The sequence below is a fragment of the Carex rostrata genome, chromosome 9, assembly GCF_964058835.1.
Source record: "Carex rostrata chromosome 9, lpCarRost1.2, whole genome shotgun sequence".
NCBI classification, from domain to species: Eukaryota; Viridiplantae; Streptophyta; class Magnoliopsida; order Poales; family Cyperaceae; genus Carex; species Carex rostrata.
Genome location: NC_135926.1, coordinates 1382699 through 1402423, shown reverse-complemented (window position 1 = coordinate 1402423; position 19725 = coordinate 1382699). Strand labels below are relative to the sequence as shown.

Genomic DNA, 19725 nt, shown 5'->3' with positions numbered 1-19725 from the left:
GTTCTTGAAAAATGAGTAATACTGGAAAATTGGTACGGTGTAAACATGGGCATATTGCTTGTATCGTAGAAAAAAATCGGTGCAAGGAATTTTTTACACCTGGCCGCGCAGCATTAAACCATATTTTTGCAAGTAAATGGTGTAAACATGGATAATATTGTTTACACCATAGAAATTCTCAGGTGTAGGTGGCATGTTGAAGTTTACACGCAATAATTTTCCTGTGTTATTATTATTTTTTTTTGAAAATTTTCCAGTTTATTCTAGCATAAATAATATTTTATTTCTTAAAATAAAAAATCCTAAACAAGTAGTTGGTGGGTACTGGATGTTTGGTTCAACGAGGTAAGGTCAGAAAACCAGCCCATAGGAAGAATAGTTCGTTGAGCATTGACAGTGGCCTTGTATAGCGTATCAAACAATTATTACTACATTTTTACAGATCGTTGCAGGTTTCCGGTAATTAAGCTTTAGTTGACAAAATCGTTTTTTTTTTGTAGATCGAGAAGCAATTTTATTTGTGACTGAGATCAATTGTAAATTGACAACAAAAAAATGTAGAAAATTCAATTGGTCTACAAAAATCACAGACTTCATGTAACCGCACAAGGGTCAAAGGTATCAATCACAACAAAAGATCCTGTTTCCAGAAGTAGAAAGCTGGGAACTATTTTTATAAGTTGGTCGGTCAATGATGAAAGACATGTTTGTGGGGATTGGGGAAGAATAATGTTGGTTGTTATCACCCATTGAGTGATGGACGATAAATGGATTAGATATTTAGATTGCCATAGAAAATTAAAACGGGAACTAGATAGACTATCAGAAAATTATTGAAGTTGGAAGGTGCTACCATCCAGGATTCACTCTCAGCGTAGCACCAGTACTGTGAGCTCTTGATTTTCCGAAGTGATTTTGGAGATTAGTTTCAGCATGTCACCGATCTGCTATCCCTGAAAGTACTATTAGTTATTCTGTACTTCCGTGAGGAAATTAAAACAAGTTAGCTTGATAGTGTCATGTGGGACACTAACAGAAGTCGACAGCAATTTTGTCCAGTGTTTTCTCTTTTCATAGTTCAACAAAATAATGAACTACGAAAATAATGAAAACGAAAATATAGCTCCAGATAATTTTCTAAAGTAGTTTCAATTCACAAAATACCAATGACTCCAGTGCACTTAACACCAATCATACTGCCTAAGGGCTAAAATCCAAAAAAAAAAAAAAAAACTGAAAAAAAGAGGAAAAGATCAATCCTCATAATAACCTATAATTGACCGTGTAAATAAGCATAAAGCTCTTCCTCAGGAATATTATTTTACAGAATAATTTTCTAATTTAATCTCCGTTATTGATGACAAAATTTCCTACATGTACAATCTACAACATTAACTCTAATATGAATACTTTATTGGGACTAATTTGGGAACAAATGATGTATGTTTACAGAAGAATTTAACACATTACTTCACAAATCTCTCCATCCATCTGGCAATCGCCACCTTTTATGCCAATAAATTGAAACCCTTGGCCACAAAGGAAACCCAAAACTATACTCCAAGGTTTCATCTGATACACCCCCTATAGCCAAAGGCAACCACACATACCTAGACTCCCTCAAATTGGCTGGGTTCCATCGATCTGCCATGAAGATGAACAGGCCAGGTAGCCCAGGAAGCGGGAGTACAAAAGTGCTCTGTGAAAAATAAGTTGTGTGACGGAAAATTACATTCCCTCCCATACAGGGGTTTCCTAGGGTTTCCCATGGACCCATCATTGACTCTGCTGCATGAGCCAGGGCACTATTTGGAGCCCAACCAGTACACCCAGATGTGATCATGTAATAAATACCTTGAAATTTAAATAATGCTGGTGCCTCCCTATGCCTTCTTACAAAAATCCTTCTGAACTCGTTACTTGTATTGAGATAGTCATCTGTAAGCGGACTTACATGCAACTCAGTATTATCCTCTGAAGAATAAATTAAGTATGCGTTTCCGTTGTCATCTTTGAAGATGGTCATGTCGCGACTTTCGCAGCCATGTGGTTGCATGCTGTATAAGTACTGAAAAGGACCAGTAGGGTTTTTGCTCGTGGCAACACCAACTGATGCCTTGGAGTAATTTGCATTATCTATGTGCATCCACATGACATAGGTTTTTGTTATGTCATTGTATATTACTTTGGGGCGTTCCAGCACGTTGGATTTGTGGAGATCATGAGTCTCATCCTTTTCTTCACCGCGAAGAACAATTCCTTCATTCCTCCAGGACCACAAGTCCTTGGACGAGTAGCAGCTGACACCGATTACATCTACCTGGTAGAAGATTGGAGTTTCTGTTAATTAATAGGAAGATCAATTAGAGATTCAGCCTATACTCTATTAGTTTACTGATGCAGCACAATAGAGAGTCGCAAATTACAGATGAAGTTAACAAAAATAATAAATTGTATGTAACTGTGATAACTACAATAAAAAAGAACAACAAAACTCTTTTAATTTTTTTAGTCTTTTGGTTACCGGATTCATTAAGTATGATAGTATGACTGGTATCTAATTTTGGTCCGTACAGTAATGAAGCACCAGTATGGTGCTTAGATATCCAACTGGTACCATTTTGGTCTCCTTTTATCATTTTACATAAATGAAAGAGAATCTATCCAATGCTCATTCAGTGTGAGTCCTTTTTGCTATATATCTCATTAAATAAAATGCCCATTCATATCTTGCTATATCTCTTAATAGAGAAAATGCCCATTCACATCAGAAATATTATAATTACAGAATCCATCTATTTTGTCAGAAATATTGTTGTTGGGTCTAGTTTAACAGATTACCCATTCCACGTCAGCATTTGTTGGAACTTCAGCCCATTTTTCTACTGAAAAAATAATTTTCAGACCAGAACTGTGCAAATTTAAATTGTCGGAGACCAAATGGGAGGGGAACTCTTTACAGATGAAAATGGGAGGGGAACATTAACAGCAAGTTGTGAATTCCTTTCCTTAACTATCTCAACTCAAAGCCTGTGATGGTAATGTTGGCTTTTTCCAATTTTAAAAAAATTCTAGGCTGAAATGTGCTCTTGCAAGAAGGAATCAGGCATGGCATTGGCAGACAGAGCCAGATTTGCAACTTGTTATCAGCATAAGGAAGAACCAATATATTTTTTTTTAAATTGTTAATTTATGTCCAACTTAGTCCGCAAATATAGAACTCATTAACTCAAAAATAAGTAAACAGGAGAAAAACTGAAATCAATTAGATAACAATCCACCCCAGACTGGTGTATAATCCTGCAGAATTGAATCAGACCTAATATTATTGTAACAAAATTACAATGTACAACAACATCATAAAAATCAAAAGTATTGTAACAGAATAAATAAAACAAATGTAAGCAAATTTTCCATACATACCCGTGCAGCTGCATTCTGGTGAGCCAGATATGTGGGGCCATCCTTATTCTCCCCGTACCAGTAATACATTCTTGTCTCTTCATTATACAAAATGCCCCCTCCATGTGCCTGGATTGGTTTCCCATCTGTGTCCAGCCAAATCTGACCTGGATAGAAATAACCCATACTGTCATTCCCCTCAGCCAGAGGATTGATAGCGGTCCTCGTGTCAGGAAAGAATAGTTCATGCACTTCTGTTGACTTATCCAAAAACTCATCAATAATCGTTGGCGGTTTTTGCGAGCCTTTTCTTCTTACTGCTCGAGGGTTGCGACGGCTCCTGGCTGTTGTCACATGAAGTGCCTCCTCTTCTACTGTTTCCAACTCTTTTGTGATCGAATTTTGGTCAGAGTAGTATATTGGTGGATGAATTTGGTTTGATTGCATTTGGTTCAGAGTGTACAAATGGAATAATAGCACTATGCCAATAATAGACCAAATGAAGAGAGATGGACGGCATCTCTTTACAGGTCTGATGTGATTGTTTCGGAACCTCATATGGTTTTAATAAATACTTGCCTGCATATAGTAGAAAGTAACCTGAATTATTATTCCAAATCGCATTCTAAAATTCAGGTTATTCAGAGGATAAGATAGCCTATTCGGGGATAATTGTAAGACAACCTTAAATTCCTAAATCAAGAGAAATGTTACAAAGCACTTTGCTTCAATTAATGGCTGAAACTTAGAGCACCTAAATCATGCGTCAATTGTTAATTGCGGAGCAAAGATACAAAAAGCTAAATCCCTAGTTCTTCAATAAATTCAAAAAGAGGAAAAAAAGAAAGAAAGGATCAAACGAAGAGCGGAGCAAATTTCCAAACCATATAATGAAAGCAATCTTCGCAGAGGAAAATCAGTAACTACATCCTTCTTTTATTAACTAAGAAATAGTACCTGGCGAAATTCCAGAGCAGAATTTCGAAATAAACCATTCGTCGAGAGGGTTAAAAAGAGAAATTGTGGATTAGCATCAACTCCAAAATCAGCCAATACCACAGTAAACTCGATAGACAAGGTTCTCTCTCTCTCTCTCTCTCTCTCTCTCTCTCTCTCTCTAGCTCTATCTGCTGTACTATCAGAGAATCCTCTGACAATCTGTCTGAAAATTTCACAGGACAACAGTGGTTAAACGATATTTCGTGGTAAATCGTGGCACGTGTAAGTGCGATGCGCTTCTGGAAAGGTCATCTGTCGTTTTAAGTTTAGGTTAGTGGTAACTTGGTGGTGAGGTTTGATTGAGTGTGGGTTGATGACTTCATGTGTCCCATTCATTTCAGCAAGGTACCTCAAATTTCGAGTTGGTATCTGAACCGGTCGATCGTAATCCGGATAGGCCCGTTTTCTGATCGGACGGTCTGTATACAAAATCAATATTTGAGTTACTTCAGGGGATCAGGAATCTTAATGCGCCTACCAGTTTGGGATTAAAGAACGCCAATAAGCTGTGTAGTTGTTTTAGATATCTGGCAGAACAAAAAAGCGCCTCCGTTTCTCTTCTCATTAATCAATGATCTATTAGGCTTTGTAAAGTGGGGCCTCCTCCCACTTGCAGATCTAGATCCGTAAACCGAACTAACGTAATTATTAGCTATTTTGCCAGTGCACAAGTAACAGAATTGTCTTCATGTCTATCCTCTTCTCTGAAGAGCTAGACCAGGCCCAAGGGCATGAATTAATAAAAAAGAAAAGAAAAGAAAAAAAGGCTTTTATTTAAAGTAAAGGCTTCTGTTACTTGTAAAAAAAATGCTAGCTCACTAACAATTTTGTATAAAATTTATAAAAATATAGGAAGCAAATAAACAAACAACCTTTTAAGCAAATAACTCTATTTGATAAAACAACAAAATGTACATCTTAAAACTAATAAATAAAATGCTGTCCCAAAAAAATACATTAATTTCTAATAACTTCATAATTAGAAATATTCTAAAAAAAATTAATATACATGTACTTTGATGTCAATATAACTCAATTCACTAAAACGATGTACATTACTAACATTTTTTATTTGTAAAATGATGTACGTATACTTTTTAAATTCGTAATTATACTTTCTAAAAGAATGCAAAATCACTGAAACAAAGAAATAATGGAAGAAAGTAAAAGGAGCTCACAAAATATATTCACATATAATCAACATAGGACACTTTTTTTGTTCGTATGATTAGAAAAATATCAAGGAAAAAACAATAACTCGTTTGAATATTTATGGAAGAAGGTATGTGTGTCCGAAACTCCGAATAGAGACGGAGTCAGATTTTCCGCTTATAGTGATCAATCATAAAATAATTTATAGCGCAAATAAGAATTAATTTTATAAGACTTGTAGCATTTATTTTAGAGAAAAAGTAATGTTCCCCGGGCTATAGTTTTCCGAAAATCCCTGCGTATAAAAACCTTTCCTTTTTAGCTTAGTTTCGACGCGTTTTTTCGGCCACGCGCTTTCAACTACCATAACCAGCAACGACGCGATCCCCACTACTACAGCCGCAATTTTTCCTATTTAAGTCCTTCCTTTTTTTACGGCTTTTTTTTTTTTTGAAAATTGAATCGTTTTTTGAACCTTCTTTCTTTTTTTGATCTGATTTATTTTCTTTTCTTTTTCTTCTTTGTTTCAATCGAGTATTGTGTCGCAGAATCGAAGATCAACGTCTTCTCTTGTTGTAATTTTAGTATTGTTTGTCTATTTAATATCATTGTTGAGGAGCATCAGCATTGACGAACAACATCAAAGTTTCGAAAGCTACAGGTCATTTTTCTCATTCAATATGTATGTTCACAGGATAATATTTGTATGTGTTAAAATTATTAGAATTGCATAACAAGAACACAAACACAAGCACTCCCATGAATCTCTCTTCACTCCCTTTGTTTTTATTTCATCCAATATTTTTTTTGTATATCATTACATGGGAAGGCATGAGCCTTATATAGATAATGAGATTGGTAGTCAACCATAATATGCCTTTTATTTCCTTCCCTTTCTAGCCTATTCATTTCTATATTTTACATCAAATATAAATAATATAAGGAAACAAATATAAAGAATATAAGGAAACAAATATTGCCCCTGCTGCCTTTTGTCATAATTGCGCACCACCAAATATATTTCATTCTGGCATAATTGCCATATTTGCGTCTGCTATAATTACCACAAATATAAGGAAACAAATATATTTCCTGATGCCTGCTGCCATATTTGCGCACCACCAAGATATGATCTCCTTCCATATTTCGTCTCTGCCATATTTTGGCTTTTCTTCTTTTGTAGATTCTAAATATTACAACGTGTCATAGTGCTAGTTTTGACAGTATGTTAAGAGGATAATATTTGTATGTTCACAGGATAATATGTGTATGTTCACAGGATAATATGTGTACGTACAAACTGTTGAATAGAGACCTTCTAGAAGGTGCCCAAAATTTTTTTTATCGAATAATTAAAATAAAAAAGATAAATTAAAAAAAAAGAATTTATGGGTATATTTGTAGAATTTAAATTTGGTCCCGGTTCGATATATACATTCTAGAAGGTGGTCGTTAAATATCTTCTAGAAGGTGGTCCCCGGTTTAACTGTCGATTGTACTTCAATTGTATTTTGTTCGTTGACCACGCGTTTTCAACAGCTTTCACGCGTTTTCATCTGGGACCACGCGGTTTCATCTGCAGAACATCAATTGAACTTGTTTATAGGATTATTTTCATAATATTACAGGATCTAATGAACTTGTTTATATGATTAGTGTAAAAAGTCTGGGGATTTTCGGGGGACTTAGGGCCGGAGACTGTTAGCTGCTTCCTTTATTTTAAATTATATTAAAAAAATTATTTAAATATAATTTTTTAAAAATAAATGAAGTCAATTATCCGTTCAATCCAACTAAATCCGTCCTTGCGTTCAAATATCTAAATTGACTTGTATATACATTTAATTTTTCCGACATGATTTAATGTCTTCATAATTTACAGGAGCAAACAATAAAATAGAATAGATCCTGAGATTCACGCTAAGATCCGTGCAGAACAAAACACTAAATTAGAGTTTCAACCGCTTCCAGTTTCTTTTCTATCGCTCTTCCAACCTTCTCTTTCACTATTACTCCCACCACCCCACAGCACGGTACGTGAAAAATTAACTTGGTCACTGTATGACACGGTACAACACAATGCGTTTTTTCCACTCTACCTCTAGTTTCTCAACTTATTTTATGAAGCAACAATGTTAGTCTCTTCATATTTGCTTGAGCCCTGATCCAGCTTGTTATACAGATAAAGAACACAAATTTATTTGTATGAAATTATTGAGTTCAATTTGTTTTTGTTGTCAAGTAGTAAGTTTACTTACAGCTCCATAGTTTTATTTTCTTTCTATGAAATCAACTATTGGCTTAATTTGAGTGTATGTATTTAGATAATTTGATTTGTGTGCTGATGATTATGAGTGTTGGTATATGAATTGCAGGTTTTGATTTAAACAACTTTCTTTTGTATATGTTTCGATGCTTGTAGTCTTAAGTTCCTTTGTCTTATGTTGCTATTTTTTTATCAGGGTGTTGTAGGTCATTCTTGAAGAAACCAATAGCATGTCGCAAATGCACCTCAAAAAAAACTGGCATCTATACTTTTTGTATCTGCACGAATCTTAACGTAACTCTGAGGGTCTAAATTTTTAAAAGTAGATGGGAGCAGAAAATTTAGATGTATTGAAATGCTCCTCATTAAAAAAATATATTCGCTAGACTAATTAAGGAAAGCCACGTGGCCTACCAAAACACAACAAATTTTCTGTGGAAGATATGTTCACTATTAGACTAATTACGCTCGCATAGGCTAAACAAATATTTTTAAATAATTAATTCTAATGTGACATTTACTGTGGATGATTTATAAATTTCAATAGATATAATAATTCTCTGTACAAAATTTATGTGATCGTTAGTGGAATCTAAAACCTAAGCTAACAAAATTTCAATCATGGAGCAATTACGGTTGGAGTAGGCCCAAACCGGTCAATGGTAGTTGGTAGATACACAGATCAGATCTGGTAAGATTACTGATCACGTCATATTAATTTCGTGCATACCCCTCAAAAGCATCTAAATTACGTATTCCTCCTTGTAAACTTTATACTATCATATTTACATTTCTAAACTTCAAAAACTCACAAATTTACTTATCTTATTATTTTTTCTGTTAAAATTCAATTTAAATTTATAAAATACCCATTATACCCCTATACCTTTCCATTCTCCTTTATTTGTTTTGCTCATTGTCCCACTTTTGTCTTGACCCCTCCCCAATCCCCATCATGTCTTGCTCCTCTCACTAATGTCGACTCACCTGAGCGGTAAATAGCACGACCTCCTCGACCCCCTGCCCTCCCCAACCCAACAATCTGCTGGTACCGTACTAGACGCTGATACACAGTGATGAGGCTCAGATCTCTCGCATATTCTATTAACAGGTTGCGACACTTGGCATGAAGGTCTTGCGAATTGATTGATCGAGATCTAGAGAGATAGTAACTACGATTCTAGGAGGAGGTTCGACGAAACATAACTACACTTGTTGAATTTAGCTTAGCAAGTCCTATTTTATTTGCCCAATATTCTACCCGGGGTCATGAGAGGGGAAATAGGCGGTGACGAGGCATCGAAGGAGGGGTGGCAGTGAGGATGAGAAGGGGGCGAAGCCGGGGTCGAGAGAAGGGAGGGGAAAGGACGAAACTGGAGAGATGAGAAAACTAAAGGCGATACATGATATAATCCAGCGCTTAGATTCAGATCTTAGCGCAGATCAAATGATTCATATGTTTGGGCAGATTGGTTTAATTTTGTTAGTTGGAAAGTATAGGGTAATAAACTATTAATAGATATTTTATAAATTTAAATTGAGTTTTAATAGAAAAAAATAATAAAATGAATAAATTTGTGAGTTTTTGAAGTTTAGAAGAATAAATATGATATTATGAATTTTAGAGGAGAAAATACGTAATTTTTAAGTTTTTGAGTATACATGAAATTCTCCCTATTAAATTTATGGAGGAATTCCATGACTACCCTTCAAAAACTTTAATATTACATATTCATCCTCTAAGCTTCAAAATTACATATTTTCTCTAAATTTTCAAAACTAGCAAATTTACTCATTTTATTGTCTTTTATATTAAAATATTTATTCATTTCTAAAATATCTATTTTATCCTTTATTAAAAGCATAAAAATTTGTAGTTTGTTTAATAAAAATATTGCTAAAATCAACTTGCTCTAAAAGACTGTCACAACCACTTTTCATCACACACACACACAAAAAAAAAAAACATAATCCTTGCTACATCAAGTGTGCTCACATATAAACATTGTTATATTGTGGTGGATCGAGCTATTAACAATTTTTAGCGTCACGTTGTCAATTTGTCATCGGTGTGGATTTGATGCACGCTCGAATTTTATTCCACACGTACAAATTTGGATCATAAAAAAATTGAATGTGTACAAATTAAATATAAATTTGGTTCACATTTAACGCCATTAAAATAAGAAATTGTACTTAATTCACAATGGACAATCGTCAATCAGGTTACAATTTTTAAAAACAAGTGTCAACCGACACAAATTCATATTTATTCAAAATTCACACTAAATAAGAAAAAGAGGAAGGCTCACTTGACATGATTTTTTTAAAAAAAAAAATCTAATATATTTGAATATCGAATGACCGTCAATTTTAGATATTTGAATTTTAGTGCATTAAAATTTCAGACATTTTTAATATTGTTTAATGATGCATCAAAGACTGCTGAAATTTTTAGTCATTTGATGTCAAACGAAATATACACCATAGACATATCAATATATCATGTAAATAAATTATGTTTAATGATTTAGTCATTTGATGTCAAACGAAATATACACCATAGTCATTTGATGTCAAACGAAATATTGTTTAATGATGCATCATAGACATATCATGTAAATAAATTATGTTTATAATGTTGAATTTTTAATTAGAACCTTTTTTTCTTAAGATTTAAAAAAAATCATAATAAAGAGTTGTGATCGCACATATTTAACTCGGTCAATTTATACCTAGTTCACATTTTTTTAGGGGTGCAAACGGGTCGGATATTACCCGTCCGAATCCGGATCCGTATCCGAATTTTTGCGGATTCGGATATTCGGATATGGATTCGGATACGGATATGGGTTTTTTTTATGCGGATTCGGATACGGATACGGGTTGAGTTTCGGAATCGGATACGGATACGGATACGGATAATTATCCAGATCCGGATATTTTAATTTTTCGGATATCCGGATAGGAATATGCTAGCATAATATGCATAGTATAGAACCCCTCCATGCAACAACTTGGATTTCGAGTTTTCAAAATCCTAATGGTCGATCCGAACCGTTCATCTTGTTCTCCATATTAATATGTGTTTGAAGACCAAATTTTACATTTTTTGGAATTTTTTTACTATTTCTTTAGATTTATTGAAAATCGCTGTTTTCAGCAAATCTGGACCATAAAAAACAGCAATTTTCAATAAATCTAAAGAAATAGTAAAAAAATTCCAAAAAATGTAAAATTTGGTCTCCAAATACCATTAGGATTTTGAAAACTCGAAATCCGAGCCGTTGCATGGAGGGGTTCTATGCTATGCATAGCATGCTAGCATATTCCATCCGGATATGTTAAGATTTGAGAAAAAATTTTTGTGTCTATTTATCTTTTGTATTGTATAGTTATGTTGGTGAATTTTAGTTAATCAGATATATATTTTGTAATGGTGTAACAAGTTAATTAGATATATATTTTGAATTAGAAATCCGAATTATATCCGTATCTGTATTCGTATCCGAAAATATCCGATCCGTATCTGTATCCGTTTAATATCCGATCCGTATCCGTATCCGGTTACTATCCGATCCGTATCCGTATCCGAAAAAAATACGGATACGGATATGGGTTGAGCACTATCCGATCCGTATCCGATCCGTTTGCACCCCTACATTTTTTACAATATCGCGCGTCAAAAACTGTACTATCGCATTAAAATTTGCGTCGGCCGTTGAGTATAGTAAAAGTTTGTTACAGAGAAATATAATCCGGTCGTGTGATGGGCCTGATAGTTTGTCTGGGCTAGGCAAAAGAGAAATATAATCCGGTCGTGTGATGGGCCTGATAGTTTGTCTGGGCTAGGCAAAAGAGAAATATAATCCGGTCGTGTGATGGGCCTGATAGTTTGTCTGGGCTAGGCAAAAGAGAAATATAATCCGGTCGTGTGATGGGCCTGATAGTTTGTCTGGGCTAGGCAAAAGAGAAAGCCCGGAATACACATTCAATAACACAACGATATGCAAGTGAAATCTGACCTATACAGGTCCAGAACATCCTTTTCATGATATGCTCTTGCGTTTTTTCTCCAAGCCCAAGTCAAGTGCAATATAAAATGGTTTTTTTTTTTTTTTGGTGTTACAGAAAATGTATTGTATTCTGTCGGCTTGATTGTTTCTAATCTAAATGTGGGACTCAGAGGGCACGTTATTTTATTTATTTATTTATTGTTTATTCTAAATATGTTCTTTTTCCTCAATCCTCACCCGTCGAAAGAAACTGGATCGTCCATTTTCTTCATATGACCAACAATAGAAATTCAATTCATTTATCTATTCTATTCCGATTTGAGAAGAAAAGAAAGTGAATGAATATGAGCTTGGTGGTTCTTTCTTCTCCTTTTTAGTTAATGGTATAAAACTCATCTATCAAACATAAGTTTTTTTTTTTTTTTTTTAAATGAATAGATTATTTACTTTACTTGCAAGACTATAAAAAATACATTAGATGACTATAAAAAGAAGTGGCTAAATATGAACTGAGGTGATCCCTCTTTTAGCTAATGGTATAAAATTCATATATCAAAATAAGATTATTTTTTTTAACAACAGATATTATTTCATTAACTTATAAGACAATAAAAATTACATTAAAAGATAGGTCCTTTCTTGATTTTTTTTTTAGAATAGAATTAGTTTTATAACTTTCCACAGAACAAGCCCCCTTTACTCGGTTTTTAGAAAAATAGCCTCCACCGATCCCTAGGATCGGTGGAGCAAGAAAATCCATAGCTACACTGATCCCTAGGATCAGTGGAGCTAATTTTGACCCATTTTTGCACCCAGGAAAGGAAAGCCACAGAAAATCTGAATTTTTTCTCTCTACACGGATCCGTAGGATCAGTGGAGGGGCCTTTTTAAAAAAAAAACAACCCGACGGGGTCTTTTTTATTTTTTCCATTATGTTTTTTCCTCTCTACACTGATCCACAGGATCGGTGTAGGGATTTTTTTTGGGGCTACACCGATCCTGTGGATCAGTGGAGGGTTTTTGTGTGGCCGTCAATGTGGCAGGTGGAAAAATTGCTCCAAATTTTAATTATTTTGCTCCAAATTTTAATTATTTTGCTCCACCGATCCTAGGGATCGGTGGAGGCTATTTTTCTAAAAAACGAGTAAAGCGTGCTTGTTCTGTTGAAAATTTTAAAGCTAATTCTATTTAAAAAAAAAAACTCCTTTCTTCTCCCTTTAGTTAATGGTAGACAACTCATCTATGAAAGATAAGATTTTTTTTTTTTTAACAACTGAGATTATTTAATTAACTTATAATACAATAAAAATTACATTATTAAGCTACTCATAGTTGGGTACTGTGTGGTGATTTAAACTATAGGAATTTCCTCTATGTCACTCTAAAACTTACTTAAAATTACTTATATGCCACCCTAAAATCATCAAAATTATCAATTTGCCACAATATACATCTAATCTACATATTTAATTAAAATTATTCTGAAAAGTATTGTATAATGAAATGTATTTTCGTATTTCTCAAAATTACCCTTCATTTTTCAATAATTGATTTTAATGCACTTCTAATAGAAACGGGTTAAAAAAGAAAAATTGTCATTTCTCATGATTGAATGCGCTAACCAAAGTGATTTCAAACTCAAGAGCATTACTTGAGCATAGAGCTTAATGATCTTGACTCCGACTACATAGGAAGCTAGCTAATCGCAGGATGAACTACAGGAGGGATAGAGTCGTTACTGAGTCACCTACCAGTTCACGAATCTGATTTTTAAAGCTTATAATTGATTCCACAAACTTATTCAATCTATTGAAGAAAATACTATGCGCGGAGGCAATTGAAGAAATTCAATCAAAACATTGTTAATTTGATAAAAATCCTTCCTAGCTTTAGTTCCGCATTAACCGAGAACAATGGTGGCGCTCTGACAGATCCGGTGATCTTCGACATCCGATAGTAGGTGAAATCGACTATTCTGCACAAGATGATGCTAGAGGTATCCGGCATCAAGACATCCGTGGCCGGAGAAGAGAAGCCATGTCAGAACCCTAATCGGGAGACAAAAATTTGATCCCTTCAAATAAAGGGTAATTTTGGAAAATACGAAAATACGTTTTATTATACAATACTTTCCAGAATAATTTTAATTAAAGATGTATATTAGATGTATATTGTGGCAAATTGATAATTTTGATGATTTTAGGGTGATAAATAAGTAATTTTAAGTTTTAGGGTGACAATTTGATAATTTTCAAGTTTTAGAGTGGCATGGAGGAAATTTTCCCTAAACTATATTAGACATAGAAAATATAGAACAGGTCCTGTCCTAGCTTTGATGTTAGGTTAATAAAAAAATTCTATTCAATAGGTTTATCAATGATGATCACTATTTATGTTACATTCAGATGTCTTTATATGAACATTTATGGTGTTATATTGCAATTGCATTTTGCTTTTGACTTGTAACCAACTCACGCTTTTGACTTGTCGATTTCATTTTACGTTTTTATGCTATGAGCGATAAGGACAAACTTTTTAGTAAATTATGATTTATGTATTTATGTATTTATATTTCTCGAATAATTTTAATATTACAAACAACAAATCAAATCTTATATCATTTGCATCATATTTGACATAAAGAAATAAAATAAAACCGTAGAAGTTTTGGCATTAATGTTCCAAACACCTTAAAATAAACAATTATGTACTGAAGATAACTGAAATATAAACTAAATATAATTTTCATTTTATTGGAAAATTCTATTTAACACAAACAACTAAAAATAACACTCAATAGTCAATACTGAAGTCGTGTACAAAATTATTTTCCTTTTCATGAAAATTTAATTGCGAACTTATCAGTACCTAATCATAGTTGTTATTGTTGTTAGAACTACGGGAATTTACTAATAATTTCAGTTTTAATAATATTGTCATGGTAATGGTTAGTATCATCATCATTATTATGTTATCAAATCACAATTAATAATATTATCATATCACTATTATCATTACTATATTTATAGATTAATTGTTTTTAACTGTAGCATTATAATTTTTAATTTTGGAATCAACAGACGATTAATTTTTTAACTTAGTTCATTGCCAAGTGTTCTATATCCTACTACGGTACTACCCTCAATTTGGCCGGTACTGAAGTCGGTCCAGTTGTAATAAAACTGGAGAGGAACCCCGTCAACATTGAGACCAGTACAAAGCTGAGACTTGGCTGCATCGGAGGCCTATTCTCCGATTCTAAGCCTCTCTCCGGCACCACTGCTACTTATTGATCTCAAAATAAAGGTAAACGCGAGAGCAAAATTTGACCGAAAAGTACCTTCTCCTTTCATTGTTCCTCTTTTCTCCTTAATCAGGCATTATTCTTTGTGGATCGCCATCGCCTCTCTGCTTTTATCGTCATGGGACTGTGGGAAGCTTTCCTCAATTGGCTGCGAAGGTAATTTCATATCCGAATTTTTTCTCATGTATATTGTTGGTCGAATTGAAACGACCCTTTTCTCAGCAGTACACTGAGTTAAGTGGTTAGATTTTAGAATAAATTAGACCTCAGTCGTATTTAACAAAGATAACACCGCTAGAGAAAAAGTTGAGGTAATCATGCATTTTATATTTGGCCCTTGGATTATTCTCAGACTAGTTTTGTTGTTTAATTTTGTCATCTTTTAGAAAAAAAAGCTGAATTGTCAATCTGTGAAGCAAAGTCTCAGGATTTATCAATAGTGAAAATTTCAGTCACTTTGACATTTAATCATGGTTATTTCAAATGTAGCCTTTTCTTCAAACAAGAGATGGAGATATCCTTGATCGGGCTTCAGAATGCCGGGAAAACATCATTGGTCAATGTCATTGCTGTAAGTATTAAATAGTATTTATAATTAATTTCTTAAAAAAATACTTAATGAAAACATCAGCTGATCAAACCTTAAATTAGAAAAAAAAAATGTGCTCAGATGCATGATTTTTGAAAGGTGCGTATTAATATTGGTTAAATTTAAAGAATTACAGCCATCAATCTTGTCAATTTTTGCAATTTGTCATAAAAGATCCTCCTAGATAAATTAGCTATCAAACTCTGGACCTAGTAAAAATGGGTACGAGAAGAATCGTTGTTTTCTTTTTCTTAAGTTCCCTTGCTGTCTGATGACTTGTGGGTCCTTTTAACTGTTAATATTAGGATTAAAACAAATGCACTTATTTCTGAGGCAGCATTTCTGTCCCAGATAATAGAAAATCACTAGAATATCAGGCAATCAACCAACCTTTTATCTAGGTTCCTATATTCCATTAGCACAAGCCAATAAGAAAGAAACATATGTTGTAACCAAACAAATACGTAAAAGGTAACCACTGGTGTGAGAATGGGAGTGACTCGGTTGAAATTTACTTGATAGACATTAACTTTGTTTTGGAACCAATTATTTCGAGAGTCCAGATGATTTCAGTAGAAAAGAGTTCACCAGAGATTGTTTAGATTTGAATTTTCTTGACAGAAAGCTCTATTTGATGTGAGGAATTAGGGGTGTAGTTAAAACGATTACTGCTAAAAGCTTTTCCTTATATGCATCTTATCTAGCGGATGCGGATCTAGATGTAGAACAGAGATTTGACTAATACGAATGGAGAGATGGATTTAAAACAGATAATTAACAGATACTACTAACATATATGCAATATAAGACAGATATGGAAGTAGTAGGGAAAAAAAAAGGTATTTTAGAATAAACCCAAGTACCCAACCTAGCATGTATTATCTCATGTTCATAATATATAACAAGTAATTAGAATATGGGGCTATTTCAACACTAAGAAAAATAAAAGAAACTCTGAATTTGAGATACACAAATAGAAATTTTGATAATTTGTCACCTCTCAGAAATAAGAAGCTCGTAGCAATAGCATGTAGTAGGCTTCCTTTGTTTTCGTTGCTATTCCGGATTTGGATTCATACGACATCTTTTTAGAGGATTATAAATTATTCATATCTGTATTAGCATCATTTTATGCAAATGTGGATGCGGATATGGATAATTTATTTACGGATGTAGATGAAATGATGGGTGACCTCCTGCCCAATTCGTGAGGGTTTCATTTCCTTAAAAGGCTGTTTTTTTGCCGCTGGCTCGCCAAGCCTATCACTAACCCTCCTTTTTCCTGGCTTGGGACAGGCTGTGTAGAAACTAGGATGGGTGACCTCCTGGGAAGTCTCTGTGTTGCTGATTCCGATTGGGCTTCATTTCTAGCCTACCCCAACTTGTTTGGGAATAAAGGCTTTGAAGAAGAAGAGATATGTATGTATCGCCTTTCAGATACGGACGTGGATGGAACAGTTAATGTCTGTTATGTATGCGCTCCTACGAGGAATTCTTTACCAAAGAACTGGAAACAATCTGCAAACTTCTCTTAAATTACTTGAACTGCCACTAAAATCCTGAATCTAGGCTTTCACCAAGCAAATCCAGAGACACGAGATGGAGAGAGAAGCGAGACAGAGAGAAGAGATGGAAGTAAGGTGGAGAAGCAGTTAGGTAGATAAAGTTCTCCAAGCTTTTTCTAAGGGTTTTCACCTAGCTCCCTTTTCCTTGTCAAATCCCAGCAATTGAAGTTGAGGTGTTGCTGTTTAATTCGCTTTCACATTTGAGGGCCATACAAGAATGCTTCCCATAGTAGGCTAGATAAATTAATATGATGAAATTAGGTCACATCTAAATAGAAATCATAAAATACTTTTTAGTATATTTTTTTTTTGGATAGAATAATAAGATGTTTGAAAAATTGAAAATACAATCAAGGGCATTTCCTTATTGATCTTTTGCCGCCTTTGAGAGAGAGAGTAATTTTTTAAAACGAGATCATTACTAAGGTTATGGGGGAACCAAAATCAATTTTGCCCTCTCTTTTGAATGATTACTCTTAATTGATGTATATACTCTTTTTTGTCTTGCTCTTGTGCAGACTGGTGGATACAGCGAAGATATGATTCCTACTGTAAGTTGATTCATTCTTATGGGAAAAATTAAACTGTGCTCCTTTTGCAATCATACCCTGCATTTTCATTTGCACATGAACCCAAATATTTCTTATGCCTGTAGCTAATGCCTAAGATCAAATTGGGCTATTTGCAAATAGCAACCAACCTTGACCAAGGGACATTCATTGAAAACTGGCAACTGAAAGCAATTTATCTGTCTTTCCTTGCTGGATTGAGACCAAATTGATCAGAATCAAGCAAATGGCATTTCCTTTTTTAGTTCTGAACTCTGATGAAATTGTTATGTGGGTTGATCCTCTGGTCAGTACCAATTTGGCCATTGTCATCAGGTTGAATATTTGCTTTAACACGGAGTCAATTTAATGCAAACCTAATTATGTGCCAGTTTTCAAACTAGAGAAATATTGATTATAATCTGCAAATATAGATTTTTTGACTTCTCCAAAAGATTTTTCTATTATTTACATTACATAAGCAACATAGTGATGTTACTCTACTGTAAATTCTACATATAGGTTGGGTTTAATATGAGAAAAGTTGCCAAAGGAAATGTGACGATAAAACTATGGGATCTTGGTGGCCAGCCAAGGTTCCGTAGTATGTGGGAGAGATATTGCCGTTCTGTTTCTGCAATTGTGTATGTGCTTTCCTGCTTTATTTACAATAACTTTGCCAAAGAAAATATTGGTTTTCTGTACATGCGGTTTGTGAATTCTTTGTTGTTTTTCAATAAGAGTTTGATAATATAAATTTTTCATGTGCAAGACAGAGCAGAAATAGAAAAGAGAGTGAAATTAACATAAAAACAACAACCTTACATATTAAATTCTATTGTGACCGGCTCAGATTTGCTATTTGCCATGGGTAGAAATACTGAGGACCACATTTATTCAACACCCACTCAGCATAAGTTGTAGTATTCTGGTGAACTTTGTTACAGTCAAATATGCAAAATTCTGGTACTTAGACAAGGCTCACAAGGCTGTTACATTGAACCTCTGTTTCTTGAGTGTAGGTACGTTGTTGACGTGGCAGATCGAGACAATTTGCTTATCTCAAAAAGTGAATTGCATGATCTCATATGCAAACCATCATTGAGTGGCATCCCCTTGTTGGTCCTTGGGAATAAGATTGACAAGGCCGAAGCTTTATCCAAGGAGGAATTGAGGGATGCAATGTAAGTTGGTCCAACTTCTTAGTGGAAGAATTTTTTACAAAATTGAGCTCCTTTCATTTTAAGTTGGTTTGCGTATATTTGGGCTTATTTTTGGAGAACACTCTTGTGGAAATGTCCCATGTCACACATATGATCAACACAAAGAAATACATTTCTGGTTTCATAGCTTGGAGGGCCCATTTACGGTATTATAATAATTTAATAATTTGGGAGTCGAGTTGCTGATATTTTGTTGTTCCGTAGGGACCTGGTGAACATCACTCAGAGGGAGGTCGGCTGTTTCATGATATCATGCAAGAACTCTACTAATATTGACTCGGTTATAGATTGGCTTGTGAAGCACTCCAAAAAGAAAAACTAACCGGCTCGAGTTCTTCTATCAATTTGCTTCTTCACGTATTATCTTTGTGTGTGTTTTGAGTGCAGGTGTTCTGTATGTTGTATAATTTGTTGGCACTGTCAGTTTTTCTCCCTATTTTATGCAGTTGGCTAATGTCAGGTGTTTGTGCATCTTGTTTTAATTGCAAATTTTTGAAAAGAAAACTGCTTGAGTATAACTTGCTATTGTTGTGAAAACAACTCAAACATGATTTATTCCTCTTCTCTGTATCCAAATTGGAAGATCGTATATATATTTTTTTAATTTAAAAAGCTCATATTTAGTAAAACCTATGAATTGAATTAGTAATTATTGTGCCGT

The 19725-nt window shown here is 34.2% G+C and overlaps 2 protein-coding genes across 2 annotated transcripts; one reads left to right on the top strand and one right to left on the bottom strand.

Annotated features, from left to right (window-relative positions):
- Positions 1 to 1266: 1266 nt before the first annotated feature.
- Positions 1267 to 4651, bottom strand: LOC144559214 (uncharacterized). Its single transcript, XM_078308209.1, has 3 exons — positions 4360 to 4651; positions 3424 to 3981; positions 1267 to 2320 (listed from the first exon to the last, which is right to left on the bottom strand). The coding sequence occupies exons 2-3, from the start codon at positions 3958 to 3960 to the stop codon at positions 1472 to 1474; spliced, it is 1386 nt and encodes a 461-aa protein (XP_078164335.1). The 5' UTR covers positions 3961 to 3981; positions 4360 to 4651; the 3' UTR covers positions 1267 to 1471.
- A 10360-nt stretch (positions 4652 to 15011) lies between these two features.
- On the top strand, positions 15012 to 19676 carry LOC144559213 (ADP-ribosylation factor-like protein 8a). Its single transcript, XM_078308208.1, has 7 exons — positions 15012 to 15141; positions 15213 to 15295; positions 15629 to 15710; positions 17812 to 17844; positions 18364 to 18485; positions 18864 to 19025; positions 19269 to 19676. Exons 2-7 carry the CDS (start codon positions 15258 to 15260, stop codon positions 19384 to 19386), a joined length of 555 nt encoding a protein of 184 aa, XP_078164334.1. The 5' UTR covers positions 15012 to 15141; positions 15213 to 15257; the 3' UTR covers positions 19387 to 19676.
- The last annotated feature ends 49 nt before the right edge of the window (positions 19677 to 19725 follow it).